At 44.1% G+C, this 18,874-nt stretch overlaps 5 protein-coding genes across 5 annotated transcripts; 2 read left to right on the top strand and 3 right to left on the bottom strand.

The window, feature by feature from the left end:
* Positions 1-56: 56 nt before the first annotated feature.
* Positions 57-1,475, bottom strand: HO133_000589 (uncharacterized protein; the record flags this gene model as incomplete). Its single annotated transcript, XM_037291528.1, has 2 exons — positions 57-1,374; positions 1,429-1,475. 2 exons carry the CDS (start codon positions 1,473-1,475, stop codon positions 57-59), a joined length of 1,365 nt encoding a protein of 454 aa, XP_037152963.1.
* Positions 1,476-3,805: 2,330 nt separating this feature from the next.
* Positions 3,806-4,970, bottom strand: HO133_000588 (uncharacterized protein; the record flags this gene model as incomplete). The annotated part of the gene is made up of 2 exons (XM_037291527.1): positions 3,806-4,004; positions 4,237-4,970. The coding sequence occupies 2 exons, from the start codon at positions 4,968-4,970 to the stop codon at positions 3,806-3,808; spliced, it is 933 nt and encodes a 310-aa protein (XP_037152962.1).
* Positions 4,971-5,844: 874 nt separating this feature from the next.
* HO133_000587 (uncharacterized protein) lies at positions 5,845-8,176 on the bottom strand (the record flags this gene model as incomplete). Its single annotated transcript, XM_037291526.1, has 2 exons — positions 5,845-7,662; positions 7,886-8,176. The coding sequence occupies 2 exons, from the start codon at positions 8,174-8,176 to the stop codon at positions 5,845-5,847; spliced, it is 2,109 nt and encodes a 702-aa protein (XP_037152961.1).
* Positions 8,177-8,892: 716 nt separating this feature from the next.
* On the top strand, positions 8,893-10,481 carry HO133_000586 (uncharacterized protein; the record flags this gene model as incomplete). The annotated part of the gene is made up of 2 exons (XM_037291525.1): positions 8,893-9,339; positions 9,408-10,481. The coding sequence occupies 2 exons, from the start codon at positions 8,893-8,895 to the stop codon at positions 10,479-10,481; spliced, it is 1,521 nt and encodes a 506-aa protein (XP_037152960.1).
* A 5,112-nt stretch (positions 10,482-15,593) lies between these two features.
* Positions 15,594-17,698, top strand: HO133_000585 (uncharacterized protein; the record flags this gene model as incomplete). Its single annotated transcript, XM_037291524.1, has 2 exons — positions 15,594-17,298; positions 17,355-17,698. The coding sequence occupies 2 exons, from the start codon at positions 15,594-15,596 to the stop codon at positions 17,696-17,698; spliced, it is 2,049 nt and encodes a 682-aa protein (XP_037152959.1).
* Positions 17,699-18,874: the final 1,176 nt, after the last annotated feature.

The raw sequence follows: 18,874 nt of genomic DNA, 5'->3' as shown, positions 1-18,874 counted from the left end.
CATTAAACCAAAGTCGAATGCATCACCAATGAAAATAATATATGTCAACATATCGCTCATTGCACTGGTAAGTCCGCAACCACTGGTGGATCTCCCCCAATTGGTGAATTTCCTCCTATCGGTGGATTTCCATCGACTGGTGAATCTCCTTCCAATAGCGGATTTCCTTCGACTGGCAGATTTGCTTCGACTGGTGGGTTCCCTGCGAATGGTGGATTCCCTTCGACAGGTGATTCCAATTCAACTACTTGATCACCTTCAACAGCTTGGGCTCCGTCCTGTAAAAGGGCTGCTTCTAGTGCTGGGTCCCCTTCCACCGCTCCATTATCCCCCATTGAGGGAAATCCTTCCGCTGCTGGGACTGCTTCAGCAGCTCTGACTTCCTCCGCTGCTGGAGCTCCATCCACCGCCAAGATATCATCCGCTGCTGGGCTATCTTCCACTTCGACATTCGCCTCTGCCTCAGCCGCCGCTTGATCTTCCGGGCGTTGAGGATGATCACTCTTCCAAGACCCCACGGACCAATGAAAAACCACAGCAGGCCAGTCTTTGGAATGGGCTCCCTCGACACCCTCACGTTCAGCTTCGGCAGTGCTCATTGCTCTGATGGGGAGGATGAGTATATCATCGATTAGCTTAGGCTCTTCCAGCATGGTTGCATCCTTGTGCGTAATCTTTTTGCCCGTCGCGCGTGATACATAGGCAAACAGCGCATTGGTGAACGCCCCCGGCCCAGTCGAGTCGATGACCTCCTTATACGAAAGCTTCATTGTTGCGAGGGTTCTATACTGCTTCCGGGCCATCTCGAGGAGGTTTCTCGCGACCGACTCAGCAACAAATCGCATAAACGGGTGACGGGCTGTGCACATGAAAGTCCAATTGTTGATACCCCAGATGTATTTCCGGTAGTCATAGTAAAGACTCGCATCGTTCTCCACGGGCATGCGGTCATTTTCTACGCCAATGACAACGCCGGTCTTGCCCTGGAAGGCTAGAGGGATCCACGTGTCGATGGGCTCCTGGCAAACTACGTCTAAATCTGCATAGACACCGCCTTCTGCCGCGAGGACAAGGTAGCGCATGAAGTCAGCTCGGAGGATTTTGTCTGTGAGGTTGAGGAAAGTATCTCGGATCAGAGGGTCATCCGCGAAATGATGGCGTACATAGCTCTCCGCGCCATGATCAGTGAGCAATTCGTATCGATAGTGAGGATTCTTCTCCTGCCATGTCCGGGCTCGCTCTCTTTCCTCTTCGTCTAGAAGAATGGCGGAAGTATGCCATGTCTGCCAGACCTTTTTGGGTATCTCCTGGCCAGCAAGGGTGGCAGACTTGGATGAAATTGCTTGAGACAGGGTATGAAAAGGGTCAGTGTTGCTAGGTGCAAAGTGATTGATGAGAAGAACTATCAATCCAACAACCGCCACACACTTAAGAAGAAAAGGTAGTCTTCCCCGAATCATATTGGAGGGATTCATGATGATGAAAAGAGGTCGCCTCCGCGGCGACGAGACAGGTGGAATGGTGCTGAATGTAGGAGTAGGCTAATGCAAGACAAAGATGCAGAGTGATGTCGAAGTAGGAAGGTCATGTTGAAGGAAGGCCAATTGAAAAGGCCTGAATAGCGTTGTGGGTAATGTCTAATGCAGGTTGGCCACGACCAAGCACGTCCGGGCGCTGAGGGCGTTTTCGATTGAGCATATTTTCCGGTTTTTTCTTATCAAGGCTTGCCAAGCCCGCCATGAATAATGCAGGTTTAACCGAGGAAACGCTCAAGTACATATCTTGCCACCTTGCAGAAAATAAAAAGCACCGCAACACCATTGTACGGAATCGAACCTAATACGAACTAAATACCCCCAACAACACGACCACAACCAACAGGTGTCCGCCCTCGGACTATGACTAACGGGAAACATTTCGCTTCATAAATCAATGCGTCGCATGGGATTCGAACCTAAGCCCTCGCCAACACCGTTCGACGGAACTTTGAAACCTGTGGCTAATGGCGCTGCCAGAAAATTACCCCCAACAACACGACCACAACCAACAGGTGTCCGCCCTCGGACTATGACTAACGGGGAACATTTCGCTTCACAAATCAATAAATGCGTCGCATGGGATTCGAACCTGAGCCCTTGCCAACACCGTTCGACGGAACTTTAAAACCTGTGGCTAATGGCAATTACCCCCAACAACACTTGCTGTACCGAGACCTCTGCTCTAGCGTCTTGAAGCTCCGACGGAAGGTTTTACCGATGTACCCACACTCGCTCGTACAGCTCCGACCATTGATCATTGACCAGCCTACTACCGCCTTGGTAAGATATGAGATCAAGAGAAAGCAGAACATTAGACATCATGTGAAAGTGCTGAAGGGCTTCTTCATGCATGCAAGCACATGAGCTGATCTAGCCGATAGCTTCCACAGCCTCATTAATCCTTCGTACAAGACTCAGCATGGCTCCCCATATCCTCGGCCTGCCCTAAGACTACCAGTGGAGATACTACGGTACCGGCCAGAAATTGACCTCAATACCGCACCCTGATCCAGTTCTCGACTCAGCGCAATTGGAGCCCCAATGCGACTCCATCGGGTGTATTTCGCGCCGCGCAAATTCGAGATGGAACGGTTCTCAAACACTACTCAACATCCCGTATGCAGCAAAAATGTCAAAGAGCTGGTCTACGATGGAAGGCTATTTCGTGAGGAATACAGGGAAGCAGAAGCTTTCAAACCAATGCTGTCTTGACAGGCGCATTCTACATGGAGTCATACCGATCTGGGCGGTCATCTGGGAAGTCATCTAGGAGGTTCATCGAAAGTCACTGTCTGGAGAGTGAATTGGAACACTACTCGACTTACGGTAAAGAGCATATACATATACTGGACAACAAGACGGATCATCATACTCTACATGCTATCTTACGGCATATGCCCATCAAACGCATTATTGTACAGGACTCCTTCTGCGATTGTTACCAGGCTCCCATCCACGCTACCGACCATTCATGATACGGGGAGATATGTGAGCTCCGTTTGCCTGCAATCTTACCTTCGAGCTGGGATGAGTTCCAGCTTCCGCTCGAGTGGGACAATCACGTTCCCGATGTTTTAACCCGGGACTGCCGAGGCCTTGCTCATCTCTTCCATGCCTTTTCGGGACATTGCCACAAGATTGATGAGTTGCATATTGGTACTTCATGCAAAATGCAAAGTTACTAAGAAACTGGTTTAGCAGTATAATCATCGATGAGCAACATTCACGTCGGATTTTCCAGGGCTGGCGGACTGGGCCCCATCTCTCGCTGCTGGATCTTAGGTATATCAAAACAACGTAAGACGGTTTAGCTGCTATCATTGGGGTACAGAAGGACACTCTGTCGGAGTTTGGAGGCCGAAACAGATGGATAGGAGGGCCAGGCTCGTGGGAGGGCTTGGGGGATGAGATAGGCCGATTCCTGAAGCTTCAAGATGTGATGCTCAACGATCTGATACTCGAAGCTGAGGTGAGCATGATGAGGTCTATGCCTCTCTCAAGGGATCGATAAACAAAACTGATCAACTGTACTATGCAACGGTCCCCTTCTGAGACGCTTGGGACGGGCCGGTGTTTGTCAGACTTTCCGTTTCTGGTGATTGTAAGCTTGAAGACCCGGGGAGAGGATGTGCTCGATCACTGATCGCCATGGCCATTCACTGACTGGAGCTTTGATGGTATTAGGGGGGTTTGGCTTTTAGTTGCGTTGTAGCTCAGAGAGTCAAAGTAACAGGCATCAATACCACTGCTACCAGACCATCCAGTTATTAGCTCGTAACTACAAACGTCTCCGCGATGCTAAGATCTTCACTCCCGTTGGCGACTCTGGAAAACTTGATCGAGTCATCGGGATAGTTGAGTTTGGTGTCCGGCAAGCTGGCAACGAAGGCGGCCTTCGATTCATGCGTCCGCAAGATCTTTATCTCGTAGCTTACTAATTGCTGCTTGCATTTAGGGAAGGAAAATCTGGAAGCATCGTTAGCAAATTCGACGGTTTCTCTCCTGTGGCTTCGCCTTCAAGCCTTGGTCTTTCACACTACCATTAATCCCATAGCCTCTACCAGCCTACCTAGTACGACCTCAAGCAATGCTCGAGACTCCAGTTAAAGAAGCAGCGTTCGAACACCTCCTTTACGAACTGAGATAATACAACAAAACCCCTACCCCCACAACCACCACCCCTCCAACCCACACCCACCTCAGCAGCCCCTGCATCACTTTCTGCCTAAACAGCTCCTCCACCGCCTTACTATCATTCGCCCTCGGGAACGGCTCATCCGGGACCTCCTTCCCCAAAGCCTCGCACAGCGGCCCCCACCCCTCCTTCACATTATACAACACCAACTTCTCCCTCGGCACGACCTTTCTCAGATAATCCATATGATACCCATATGTCTCCCTGACACACGTCTGATTCCCGTCCCGGAAATACAACTCCCCATACCTGCCCTCCTCCGCCGCTCGGACATACGTCGTGAAGAACCTCAGCGTGGGAAGCCAGTAGAACGCGAAGCCCAAGAAGCCCATTTTGCTGTTCCGGACGACAGGTTCCATACTGCGCCACCAATCGTCCGGATCCCGCGTCGTGCAGATGACCTTGGCATCCGGATACAGTTCCATCAACTCGGCCACGAAATTGATAGGCGGTGAATCGGTGACCGCGACGTATCCTCTGAACTGCTCCCTCAGCGCCTCTTTTACAAATTTTTGATCTCGATCGCTCTTGCAAGGAGTGCGGTACATGATATCAATCCATTTCCTGATATGGCTTTCCTCGCGGAGAGCCAGAGCCTCGCCGCCATGGTAGACGGGCCCGTCGAGGAGACGCTCGAGCGCGAGACCGAAAGAGACGGTGCCGGTGCGGGACATGCCGGCGCCGATGACTTGGATTTGTTTTGAGGGGTTGGTGGGGTGGGAGGGCTGTTGGCCCATTTTTGAGAGACCTTTAATGCGGTAGCGAAATGTGATAGTCTTAGATGCCTGCCGTTGATGGGAATCTCTCTAAAAGCTGGAGGTCAATAATGCCCGTAAAGGAGCATTTGAACATTTCAAAAAGAGAAAATGAATCTATAGTCCTTCAATGGCTATAAGTTGCACCTAGTGAAATAAGACAACTATAACAATTCTGCCAGTAGTAGTCCCAAGTTATAAAGCTACTCGTACATATCTTGTTCCTTACATGTGATAATAACGAAGACGTTTTGAGCACCCATGAATGAATGACTATGACTCCACATTTCCGTGACGTAACGGATGACTAATTCAGTCAGATCACAGTCGAGCTATGTTTACATTAGGCAAATGTCTTTCATTTTTCCTATCATTCTATTTACTTCGGCCCAAACCCATCAGATCAGTAGCTGTAATAAGTGTCTCTTGTTTGATCAATGGACCATTCTCAACACTCAAGTATTTCCGGTATTTCAGATATTACAGAATCTGTTGTCTTGTGCAGAGACAGCCCCATTTGCAAGATCGATGTACACAAGGGCTAGCTTGATTCGATTAGTGAGACAGAATAGAGATCTTGGACAGAAGAGCCGGCTTGCCTTACTAACCGTACCATTGGGCTCCAAAATGAAGCCCGATAGCAATTTTCACGCAACGTTCGAATCAATGAACACCAAGGTTCCAAGCTTCGATCGAGTACTGATCATTGCTTTGCGGTTGCAAATGCATTGGAAGACCTGATCTCTGCGCTCTCGTCGATTCCCTGCGCAAGACAGACTCAGAAAGCGCGGTAGAAGGACGTCTCGCGACTGTCCATTTTGGAAGCGCAGAGATGCACTGAGCAGACTCTGCGTCGCTAGCCCGGCCGCGCTTTCTTCTTCTGGGGCCCTTCTTCTTCCTCGTTGTCGCTAATATCAGCATATAAGGTCTTCGGCTGAGTCTGTTTCCATGCATTGGTAAACATAGGATCCTTCTCCGCTTTCTCGGCGTACTTCAGCAGAGCTTCTCGTGGATCTTCATCACGCATAGAGCTGAGCGGTATGTTGTTCTTAATATGCTGTTCGTCGGGCTGGCTCTTAGCGAACGGAGTTGTCATGGGGATGTGCGGGCGCCTTGGATCACGAGAGCGGCCGGACACTGTCAGACCTATTGTTGGGTGTCGAGAAGCGTAGCTAGTACCAGCTTGGGCTGCACGTAGTCCATCACCGGAAGATATAGCGTCTCCTGATAGCCCCTGGGAAAGATCGGTGGTGAAGTTGGGATCATCGTCGATGTGTCGCCTCTTGGGGGCTTTAGACATGACCATGACGGCGCCACGAGTTGAGGTTTTCGGATCGTATAGCACATGCATTTCTGCGTTCGCGGAGCCTGTAAGTATCTGGTTCAATTTCTCATGCCATAGAAGTGTGACGAGCGGAGATCCATCCGTGACAGGAGTCACAGTCTCCGGCTTCAGCGTAGCAGGATTCAAGATGTGAAGCTCGCCGCGTGTGGAGCCTGTAATGATCGATGAAGAAGTGGGAGAGAAACGGATGTCCGTATTAGCGTATTGATCGGACGTCGATATATGGTCGACAACGCTTATGGGTTGCTTGAATTTGCGAGTATCCCATAGCTTGATCAGATCGTCACCTCCCCTTGTGACTACGGTTCGCCCATCAGCGCTGACATCAAGACCTCCGGTCCAAGTATCTCTTTTATGGGCTTCTCGTATTTCCGCTGATGGCCTTGAGTATGGTCCATCGCCGTCCCACATGACCAGACTACCATCCAGACCTGCTGCCACAAGTAAATTCTTTCCACCTTGGATAGGTGTGCCCCATTTCACAGCGGTCATCCTCGTCCTGCCTGCTGATCCAGCTGCTCTTGACTTATGCACTATCACGTCCTTCTGCTTCAGCGGCATGTTGACGTCCCATATCCGCAGAGTGCTGTCTGTGCCAGCCGTGACCATGAGGTCTTTGTTCGTTGGGTGCCATGTTCCTGTAGTGATGGCAGAAATGTGGCCCTTCGTATTGTGCATATCCCTCAGATACATGTCTCCCTTGACAAATTCCTTGAGCTCTTCCCCATCACGACTGAATATCTTGGCCTGAGGCGTAGCGGAAATGACAAGTAATGAGCTTGGAGAGCTTGGGTTGAACTCGACATGGTGGACAGGGTGTGTTTCCGAGCTCGCGGATGCCTTTGTAGCCGTAGGATCGATTGTTTTGAAGGCATGTAGGGTATTTGGGGTCATGGAAGCAAAGTCGTGGAACTTGATGGTGCAGTCTGTAGAGCCAGTGATGAATCTAGAGCCGGAAGGGTCGACGGTAATGGTGGTAATGGGCCTCTCATGGGTCTTGAGCACCAGCTCGTGAGAGACCGGGAAGTCGTCATCTTCATCGGAGTCTTCCTCGGAGTCTTCATCGCTGGAGTCATTCTTCCCGCCGCGTTCTTCTGAGGGCAATTCCTTGATGGCCGTGGTAGGTCGTTTGCTCTTCTCTAGCTGTCGAGCCACATCCGTCCCCTTTGTCTGCTTGCCAAACCCCGTAGGGAAGAACTGTTTCAAAGCTTCGTCTTCCTCGATGAACACCTCATCGTCGTCCATATCGTGGGTTGTCCGGAGAGGCTTGATGGTGCTAATGTTAGAAAGTCGAGCTGAAGAACTTTTGCTTCCGAGGATGCTCGGTGTCTACACGTGTACGTTTACCATCTAATTCTTAGGCAGCAAATCACAAATCATGTCACTAAAAGCTCTCGATGCCGAGAGGAACTTAGAGCCGTATCCATTCTACAAAGCAGTGGGAGATTAGGGGGCAGATTTTCATTGGCACTTGACATAGATGGCTGGCTACATCTCGCCATGGGTCTAAAATTCGCATTGATGGCATTATGTTTCATGGTTCTCTTCAGACCATGAAAATCCAGGTCGGCTTCCCTTCACGCCGTTGGGCCTGCGAGCTGAGGATGAAAGGCGCAAAGCTATCATAGCCCATGGCGTCCTCGTCTACCCCATGCAGCAAACAATTCGGTATCCATGAAGTATCAAACCCTCCGCAATCGCCTATGACTCCACAATGCTCTCTCTTGCCGTAGTTTGTAGCTGCACTTGTCCCACTCTCGTCAATTCTCTCCGCGCGCTCAATGATGCTCTTCGCTTCCATGTCCTTCCCCATGTCCGTCCCCATGTCCTTCCCCATGCCCATGATGCTCGTCTTTCATGAAAAAGTACTCGTAGGTGCAGTAAGCCCCGAAAGCTACCGTAGCAGTGCCTAGACCAGGGAGAGCGCCCTTGAAGCGGTTGTATCTTGTAAAGGGACCCGTATATCGCCATTGTTCACTGTAGAGCGTACATCAGCGAGACCCTGTAGAATCAAAATTCGTGAGGTATCCCACGCTCGCGCCCATGGATCCTTAGCTGGCATGCCAGACGACTGTGCAAATTTGCGAGGATCAAAGCCGGTCACATTGTGTCGAGGAGGAGGCATCTTGTTGTGCTGTCAAGTCAGCGGAGGACGAGAAGAATTGCTTTATCCGACCACCGCTTACACTGATCCAGTTTCGGTTGCTAAGACTTGTCAGGATTGTCCCAGCACTCAATTGACGGAAGATGGATTGTGACAAAGTACAAGATTGAGGCTCAATGCTCTTGAACGCCAAGAGGTTTGGCGCTAGTGATTCCTTGTCCGACTTCGAGAGCTTCTTGGCCTGGATATTGCAATATCCTCACTTCAATGACAAGGCACCAGCTGATTCCAAGAAACTCACTTTAATCTCAACTTCCCTTAGTACTTGCCAAAATTTGCGCGAAAATTCACTTCTCCAAATCTCCTCTCTTACCATCAATGAGACTACCAAGAAGGAGGTCCAGAGCCCATTTTTCATTCGCGGCCTGACTTGACACGGCTCCAAATCGTATATAATGGCTCCGGCCAATAGCAGATTCGGTGGACAGAATTCAGCGGCTTCATACACACGTCTACCGCCAATAACGTTACCTACAAACACACCAGGACATCATTCCTCGAACTCAGGCAGCCTACCCCCTCCTTCCTTTCATCACGCTTTCGGACAACCGAGCCCTTTCGCTCCTACGGGCAACTTGAATGGACTCGCTGGAGGGTTTGGTCCGGGGGGTGGGCTAGGTGCTGGTGGGACAGGGCTGGCAAGTCGAGAGGCGATGATGGGATTCCAACACGGTGCAGAACTACAACAGCAACAACAGATCAAGGAACAGATGCGGAGGGAAGGTGGAATGGGCCCAAAAGGCCAATTAAAATCCAGGATACGAGACGTGTGGCGGGGGAACCTAGCTCAGGAAATGGGACTACTGCGCGAGATGGTAGAACAGTATCCGTACATCAGCATGGTACGTCGGTGTTCCCTACGTCTTTGGTCCCTACTCTCGCGTTTGTGGTTCTGACTGAGAGATTTTAGGATACTGAGTTCCCTGGCATCGTCGCTCGACCGATGGGCGCTTTCACTACCAAAGCCGATTACCACTACCAGACCCTGCGCTGCAATGTCGACCTCCTTAAAGTCATTCAACTCGGTATAACACTGTTCAGTGAGGATGGGGAAATGCCGCCTGCGCACCAGACAGAATCTGCTACATCATCATACTCAAACAATCTGCTACCTTGCCCTTGCACCTGGCAATTCAACTTCCAGTTCTCCCTGGGCGAAGACATGTACAATCAGGACTCGATAGACTTTTTGATGGCGGCTGGACTTGATCTCGAGGCGCATGAAAAAAATGGCATAGACCCTCAGGCCTTTGGTTCTCTGCTAATGACATCTGGTCTTGCATTGCTGGACGACGTTCGATGGATATCATTCCACTCTGGTTATGATTTTGGCTACCTCGTGAAGCTCATGTTGTGCAAGCAATTACCAAAAGACGAGACAGAATACCGAAAACTCCTGAGCATCTTCTTTCCCGCAATCTATGACATCAAATACATGATCAAGGCCGCTCAAAGAACTCAGACAGTCAATGACGCTGCTTTGTCGCCTTCAGCCACGAACATACTCAACAACTTAGGCCAGAAGTCAGGTTTGCAAGACCTGGCGGATGAGCTTGGGATCAAGCGGATTGGGGTAGCACACCAAGCTGGTTCTGATAGCCTGTTGACCGGCAAGGTGTTTTGGGAAGTGAAGAAGAATATTTTCAATGGCACGATTGACGACGAAAAGTACCTAGGCCATGTGTGGGGGCTGAACGGGATGGGCTCGGCAGCTTCCACTGCAAATTATGCACAAAGCGGCTATGGCAATGCCGTGGATGGGCAATCCAATACACCGAACCTCAACGGCGCTACCATCTACAACCACACTCCAACCCCTATCCAACCAAGCACACCGGCAAGCTCGCACACAGGTCTAGCAAGCACTCTGGCGAGTCCTCCGAGCCAACAGAATCCGAACAACGGCGGAGGAATTGGGTCGCTGACTCCGGGTGGAGGGGCTGGCGTCTTCGGTGCTTTCCGAGGGTTTGGGGGAAAGAGCTGATTGTACAGTACAGCGAGAAGGAGGGTTTTTGCGTCTGGCGCATGCGGTGGCCGGCGTCGTCTGCAGAGAATTTCTGAGGCCTTATTATACCTAGCTACTTAGCGGGAGTCCCAGGAGTAGGGATTATGTTCTCGTCTATAAAGAGTGTGAGGCGTCTATGAAACGGCCACTAGAGAAAAGGTGATAGTGCCCTCAGAGTGGTATGAGTAACGTATTAATGCACACATTTGCCAGGGTTTTAAGGCCCCGACTTGCAGCCAGTGCAGCTGAGGGAGCTCATCCAGTGTGTACTTTTGTCTGTATCCCTGCACGTCTGCTTCATTTTCTCACGACTTGAGGTGATGGCATTGCAACTGGTCGTTATCGCAGGCGTGGAGAAACTTGGTCTAGCCAGATATGGTGCTTGTATCCTGAACCATCTTGCTTTTCCTTATCGACAACGTTACCCCACACAACGGTGCGACTATAAACATCCAAAGTATTTGGGATGCTTCTATACCTCAGCCAATGCTAAATAAAATACCATTAGCATAGTTTCAGGGTGGCTACGCTATATTTATATAGGCGCCATACTAAAATAAAGCGCGACGTTGTCGAGATATTATTATCGTTATTAGCGATCTCGCTATTACTTATAATAAGGCGAGAAATAAGGCGAGAAAGGCTTTTAGCAGTTCGCCTATATTATTATCTATTAAGACGAAATTTATATAAGGGATATAGCGGAGTTAGCGATCTACTATAAAGATTTTAAAAGATTTTATTATCGTCTCTTATAAGATAGAGAAAACTTCTAGATAGCTATCGAGGCTCGTAGATATTATTATTACTTAAAGCGAAATTTATATAAAAAATATAGCGGAGTTAATAGTCTACTATAAGGGATTTAAAAATATCTTACTATTATTATAGAGAAAGAAGTTTTATTAAGAGGCTATCTACTCTATATTCTTTATATAATTTTATTTTAAAGATATCTCTAATTTAATTATATTATATCTATTATTAGCGAGCTTCTTTAAATTTTTTTAAATATTCTTCTATTAAATAAGGCTCGTTATTTAATATAATATAATTACCTATTAAGCGAAAACTCGCTTTCTTATATTATTCTCTTAATCTATAATATTTACTTCTAATTTATAAAACTTTATCTTAATCTTATCGAGTATCTTACGAATATCTAATATATACTTATTAAAATCGTTAAGTTTATTATAGATATTCTTAATAACGTATTTCTTAATAATACTTTTATAGATTTTAAAGTCTCCCTCTTTAAATATATAGATCTATCTCTTTTAATTAATATCTATAAAGATATTACTTATAAGATTAAATTATTAAAGATAAAAGTATAATAATTAATATTATTAATAGAAGACGTAAATATATAAGAGTTCGTTATTTAGACTTCGCGAGATTTCGCCTTTATTTTAAGCTTCTATAGCTTTCTTTAATTATTTTACTATAAATTACTATATAGAGTTAGAGAATTTAGCTAATTATAAATATAATTAATACTTAGCAAATTAATAGAATTTAAATTTAATAACTATCTCTTTTTTACGAAGTTCTTATTAATTAATAATTTAAGAGTATATAATATTATTTTAAATAGATTAAATCTTAGTATAATATCTTTATTTTAAATATAAATTTTAAGAAAATAGTATTAAGACTTAATTAGATTAATAGTTATTATTTATAATAATAAATAAGAATACTAATATATATAATAAGCCTAAAGCTTTCTAATATTTAGTTATTACTTTTAAATATAATTCTTTTTAAAATTAGAGATCTTATAAATAGCGGCGTTAATATTATTTATATAGTCTTACTTCGAGAATTAATAGTAAAGAGCTTTATAGAGATACTCGAAGAATTTCTTATAATTATTAATCTTTAACTCTTATTTTAAAGTTTATTTACTATACTTTTAATAGAGAAAGTAATCTATCTATTACTCGCTTTTTTTAAAACCTCGAAATATTAATTAAATAACCTTTTATTTAGTTATAGAATTATTAATAATTATATATTAAAGATATTAAGTATTTAATTCTCTATATTATTTCTTAATTTTTCGAAGAAACTCGCTTATAATATTTTTATTCTCGATTAGCGAAAGTAAATAAGTATAGAGAATTTATCTATTATACTCGCTATAGATTATAATTATAAATAGCTTTTATTTAAGAGCGTTAGAGTTATAAATAAAGTTTATAAGAGTAAAATAATCTCGTCTTCGAAGAAATATTAATTAAGCTTTAATCGATTAGTCTCTATAGAATTATTATTCGATCTTAGACTTATATTTCTTCGTAAATATTATATTATAGATTATCTTATTATCGATATCTCTCTTAGCCGTAATATTTATATATCTTATACTCTTTCTCGACTTTAAATTTATTATATAGTTAGTTTACTATTATAGTTAAGACGCTTTAACTCTCTAAACTCATTTATTAGAGTTAATCTTTTTTTATTTAATCTCTATATTATAATAGTATTTAAGATTAAGATATCTACTTTCGATAGTCTTTAAAGTAAATATATACTAGGGCGCGGGCTATCTAGTAGTAAAAAGCTAGTTAAGTAGTATTATAGAAATACTAAGAATATCGCTATAATTAAATATATTTACGATACTATATTTAATTAATTCTTCGAATTCTTTTCATAGCGATATCTAAGAAATAGATTATATCGTCGATTAATCTTAGAATATATAAGATTCTCTATAGTCTTATAATTATCGTATTAAATTATAATAGATATTATCGAGTAGATATATATATTATAATTAAATATTAATTATTCTAAAAAGGTTAAGCGAGACTCGCTCTATATCTAAGAGTATACGTTCTTAAGAGCGTTAAGTAACTGCTTATAACGTATTCCGTCGTTATCCTCATCCTTATTATCCTTATTCTTATTATTCTTATCTTTACTCGTAGTAATAATATCGATAATATCGTTATATAGCTTCAGAATAGTATTATATTCATAGAAAATCCGAGTATCTTTTAGCTATTCTATCGTATCTCGAAGCTCTTTATCTCGCTTTACTTATTAAATATAAATAGAATTCTTTAAATAATAAGTATCGTAGTCTTATTAAGTAAGAAGACTATAATCTCGATATAAATTCTATATATTAAAGATTAGACATTATATAGAATCTTAATAGCGAAATTTAAGATTATTATATCGATAAGAAGAATTAAAGAGAAGTCTAATAGATAATTTATTAAAGTCTTCGAATATATATTAAGAAGATCTATAAGATACTATAAACTGAGGTTAATAGCGTATTATTATATTATAGAGTATAAAATCTCGACATTACTATAGATTTTATTAATTTCTCTAGAATTATAACTAATTTTAAAAGTGTAATTGCGAGAGAGCTAGATTTTATTAATTTCTCTAAAATTATAACTAATTTTAAGAGCGTAATTACGAGAGAATATACTTATTTTCCTATTATTAACGCTTTTTTTAATAACGATTCGTAATATATATAGTAGTAGAAGAAGAAATATTATAATTAAAAAGAGTTAACTAAGATATAATTTATAAAGATAGAATTCTTTTAAAGAAGAAATAAAAAGAGACGGAGATAAAGTTAAGATTATTAATAAAATTTAATATTCGTAACTAAGAAATTTAATTACTTCTCGAATAGATATCTAACTTTCTCGATTCAGATCTTAATAGTACTTTTTAAAAGTTATCGATAGAAAGAAAGCTAGCTTTTTAATTAGATTATTAATTTATTTAACGCTCTTAATATTATTATAAATTAAGATAATCTCTTAACTCGCTATAATTATTAGATTAGCGATATTTATAACGAATAAGTTAATTTTATATTAATTAATATAGTTTAACTTATAATTATAATATTAATAAGAGCTTTTCTTATTTAAATAAAGCGAAATCTCGATTAATAATAAGATATTAATATTTAATTAACTAAAGATTTTTATTATTTTAAGCTTTATATTATAAGAAGAGATATATTAAAGTTATTTATTTCGTTAACTATAAATCTTACTAATAGTTTTCTCTTTATATAAATAATATTACTAATAGAATATCTAAGTATCTTTTCTAATAATCTTATTATTAGACTTATTATATATTTAGAAATTATCTATTAAAGATTAATACGCGTTAAATTCTTTAATTATTTAATAAATAGATATATTTAATAAAAAAGTAGCTTAATATATCTTTAATATATAAGAAGATAGCTTTAGTATTATTAATATTAGCTTTAAAGATATTATTAAGATAAACTTACTACGCTTATTACTCTTTTAAAAATATTCTTTTTATTTATTTAAAGAGATAGACGCTTTATATTTATAAGAGAAAAAGAAAATAAAGAGCTTTAAGAGGGATAATAGTAATCTAAACGCGTTAAAATAAATAAGTTTATTTTATTCGCTATCGCTAAAGCTACTATCTTCTTTTTTAAGTAATAAAAATTCGTTTAAATACTCTATTTTCGAGGTGCGGTCTTAATTAATATTCTTAAGATTACTATTATATTAATCGAGCTTCTTTTAAATATTTTTAAAGTCTCTATATTATAGAGGCTAGCGTATAAGATAAAGATATAATATTAAAGCTATTAAAAATAATATACGCGAAGATTTAATACGAAAAATTAACGATAGCGAGATATAAGAGAGGTGAGAGGGTAGAGAGTGGCGATAGCGAGGTATAGGGAAGACGGTAAGATCAGCCAGGACGTGTTCTCTATTTACTATTGCAATCTCTTATTAATTAGGGGAATATAGCTGGGTCGGCCTAATAGCTCTTCGGTACTGTCCGGTACTGTACACTAGCGTTGGCTGAGGTTTAGAAGCACCCAGTATTTGGGGTCCAATGCCGACAGAATCACCTTCTCATTTGTCTTCCTGCTTCGGGGAAGCCAAAGCGAGATTCCTCTTTCCTCTTATATAGTTCACATACATAGCCATCTCAATAGATGATCCCGCTGTCTCCATACCTATCTCCAACCTACTTTTCCATACTGCTAGACAGTGGTTCCACTGACGGAACAGCAGTTCTTCCTCCTCCTCAATAACAATGGTTCTCGACCGCCTAAAGCAAGTCGCCCAACATGTCTCCGGCACTACCCCTCCTCCTCATCCCTTCGACCCTCTCTCTGCCTCTGAGATTGAGAAGGCGGTAGCGCTCATCAGGAAAGAGCATGGGCCGCTCGCTTACAATGCCGTTACAGTCTGGGAACCCAGGAAGGCGGACATGCTGGCATGGCTCGCGGACGCAGATCATACGCCGAGACCGCACCGAGTTGCGGACGTGGTAGCGATCAAGAAGGGAGGGAGTGTATATGATGGGTTGGTGGATTTGGACGAGGCGAAAGTTCTGAAGTGGGAGAGCACGGAGGGTGTGCAGCCATTGATTACGATGGAGGATCTGCAGATTGTGGAGCATGTTGTGAGGGAGGACCCCAAGGTCATTGAGCAATGTGGCATCATTGGGATACCGAAGGAGGACATGCACAAGGTCTACTGTGATCCTTGGACCATTGGTTTCGATGAGCGGTTTGGGAACAAGGTCAGGCTTCAGCAGGCTTTGATGTACTACAGACCGCATATCGACGACAGCCAGTACACGTTCCCACTGGACTTCACCCCTATTTTCAACTGTGATACCCAGGAGATCATCCACATCGATGTCCCTCCCGTAAGAAGACCCATCAATCAAGCACCAGCGAATAATTACCACCCCGCCGCAATTGAGGCGGAAGGCGGCTATCGCAAGGACTTGAAGCCTATCAATATCACTCAGCCTGAAGGGGTGTCATTCAAGGTTGACGGGAGGATCATTGAATGGCAGAACTGGAAGGTTCACGTGGGCTTCAACTACCGTGAGGGTATCGTGCTGAACAACATCACCTACAATGACAAGGGCAACGAAAGAGGCGTCTTCTACCGACTTTCACTAGCGGAGATGGTGGTGCCATATGGAAACCCTGAGCACCCTCATCAACGGAAACATGCCTTTGATCTGGGTGAATATGGAGGTGGCTACATGACCAATAGCCTCGCTCTCGGCTGCGATTGCAAAGGGGCAATCCACTACATGGATGCGAACTTCGTCAACCGTGCTGGTGCAAGCCAAACGATCAAGAACGCCATCTGCATCCACGAAGAAGACGCCGGCATCCTCTTCAAGCACACTGACTTCCGAGACGACTCAGTCATCGTGACTCGAGGGAGGAAATTGCTGATTTCGCACGTGTTTACTGCTGCAAACTACGAGTACTGCGTTTATTGGATTTTCCACCAGGATGGAACAGTGCAGCTCGAGGTCAAGCTCACGGGCATCCTGAACACCTACGCCATGAACCCGGGAGAAGATACGCACGGCTGGGGCACGGAGGTGTACCCAGGGGTCAACGCTCACAATCACCAGCATCTCTTCTGCATGCGGATAGATCCCAACATTGACGGGCCACAAAACACCATTTTCCAGGTCGACGCCAAGGCAGGGCCTGGTGAGGTCGGCAGCGCGGAGAATAAGTACGGTAATGCCTTCTACGCGCATAAGACCAAATTCACGACTCCAACTGAAGCGATGTCGGATTATGAGGGGAGCTCTAGTCGGAGTTGGGAAATGGCGAACACGAATAAGATCAATCCGTACAGCCACAAGCCCGTTAGCTATAAGCTGGTCAGCCGAGAAGTGCCTAGCTTGCTGCCGAAAGAGGGTGGTCTGGTATGGAAACGAGCTGGATTTGCAAGACATGCTGTCCATGTCACTAAATGTCAGTTTTTCTCAACCTTTTCCCCCCCCCCGCTTCGGCTAACGGCATGTTTCCAGACCAAGACGATCAAGTGCACCCCGCTGGCCGTCATGTCCCGCAGACATCCGGGGAACCCTCTCAAGGTCTCCCCGAATGGATTGCACAACATGCCGAGGAAAACATCGACAATACGGATGTTGTCCTCTGGCACACATTTGGCATCACACATTTCCCGTCGCCCGAGGACTATCCCGTCATGCCTGCGGAGCCCATGACATTGCTGCTTCGACCTCGGAATTTCTTCCTGAAGAATCCGGCGCTGGATGTGCCGCCGAGCTACTGTTCCACTCCAAGCCAGAAGGCGAGTCTGTTGCGGCGGGGAGAGATGAACAATGCGGACAAGGCGAGTCGGGCGGTTTGATGAGGTGCACAAGGTCTCTGGCGATAACACGCGTACGATGCGGTACATGTATATATCATCTACCTGGCATTTACCGCGAGAGTGCGGTCCGAGTTCATGGAGATTGTTGTTACACGAGTGATTCGAATGCGACTACGGAGCATGCACGACTCGGTCGCTATACGGTAGCATGTTATTGGCCGCGTCGCAGTGGGCGCCGCGCAGCCACGGTACAAGCGCCAAGCCCATGATTGTTCGAAACATGCAAATCCTTATAGGAGTGCCCGGTCGGCCGGGCAAGACTGGACGTCGTGATACTGTTGGTGCTGCAGCCACTCTATCTCCAGTGTGCCTGTCGTATTCGTAATCCTGTGTAGGATGTAGGCATGTGTAGCAAGAAGGCTATGTGGCTGTGTAGGCCCCCCTCCCCCTCCATATGTGTAAATAGCGTAGGCGCGGGGAAGATGCTGGATTGCGAATGATGATGCATTGAGGGATCCGGATGGATGATGAAACACGATGCAATTTGCAAAATGGATGAATCAAATAATTATAAATACGGTACCTATGATAATGATAGGCGCAGTGGACTCTGATCATGATCTCGTGTCATCATTATTTATTATTTTGACGTGTAGTGGATGGGAGCAGGAAAAAAGAAGTGGAAAAAATGTCCCGCGGGTCCGTTCGCTGTTTAATAAGGACCGAGACGGGCTTTGGTGCAGATGCTTGGCAACCAATGAGAAGCCTCGATCCGAGTGCCAAGTGTCGTAGTGTTAATCCCTTGTCATTCTTTTTTGCCCTTTGTGCGGTTTAAACGGCTCGTTCCTTTGCACCCAAGACCAAAATTAAAGCACACTCGTCGGCTATCGGCCCTTAATTCTTTCATTTTTTCATCAGTTTACCCCTCGACAACTCGACACACTCTTCAAAAAAGATATCTTTAACCAATCGCATTATTGCCGCTCCAGCCCTCCTTTACTTGAAGTCTTGAATTCACTGTATTGAGTGCCCGGCATTTACTTTCGGACTGTCGGACTTATTCTGTATCCTTTCTTGTTAGTCTTGCCCGTTGCTGGCTTCAGCTGTGGCTGCTGCAGATGTGATCATACTGCAAACGGTCCCCTGTGCCCTGTGATGCACCCCCCCCCCTCCCCCCCAACCAACCAACACGGACAAAGCTACAAATAATCCTTT

Source organism: Letharia lupina, assembly GCF_014066315.1.
Source record: "Letharia lupina isolate WasteWater1 chromosome Unknown contig_10, whole genome shotgun sequence".
Taxonomy (NCBI): domain Eukaryota; kingdom Fungi; phylum Ascomycota; class Lecanoromycetes; order Lecanorales; family Parmeliaceae; genus Letharia; species Letharia lupina.
Note: the sequence above shows the minus strand (reverse complement) of the source record. Positions and strands in the feature narration are given on the sequence as shown.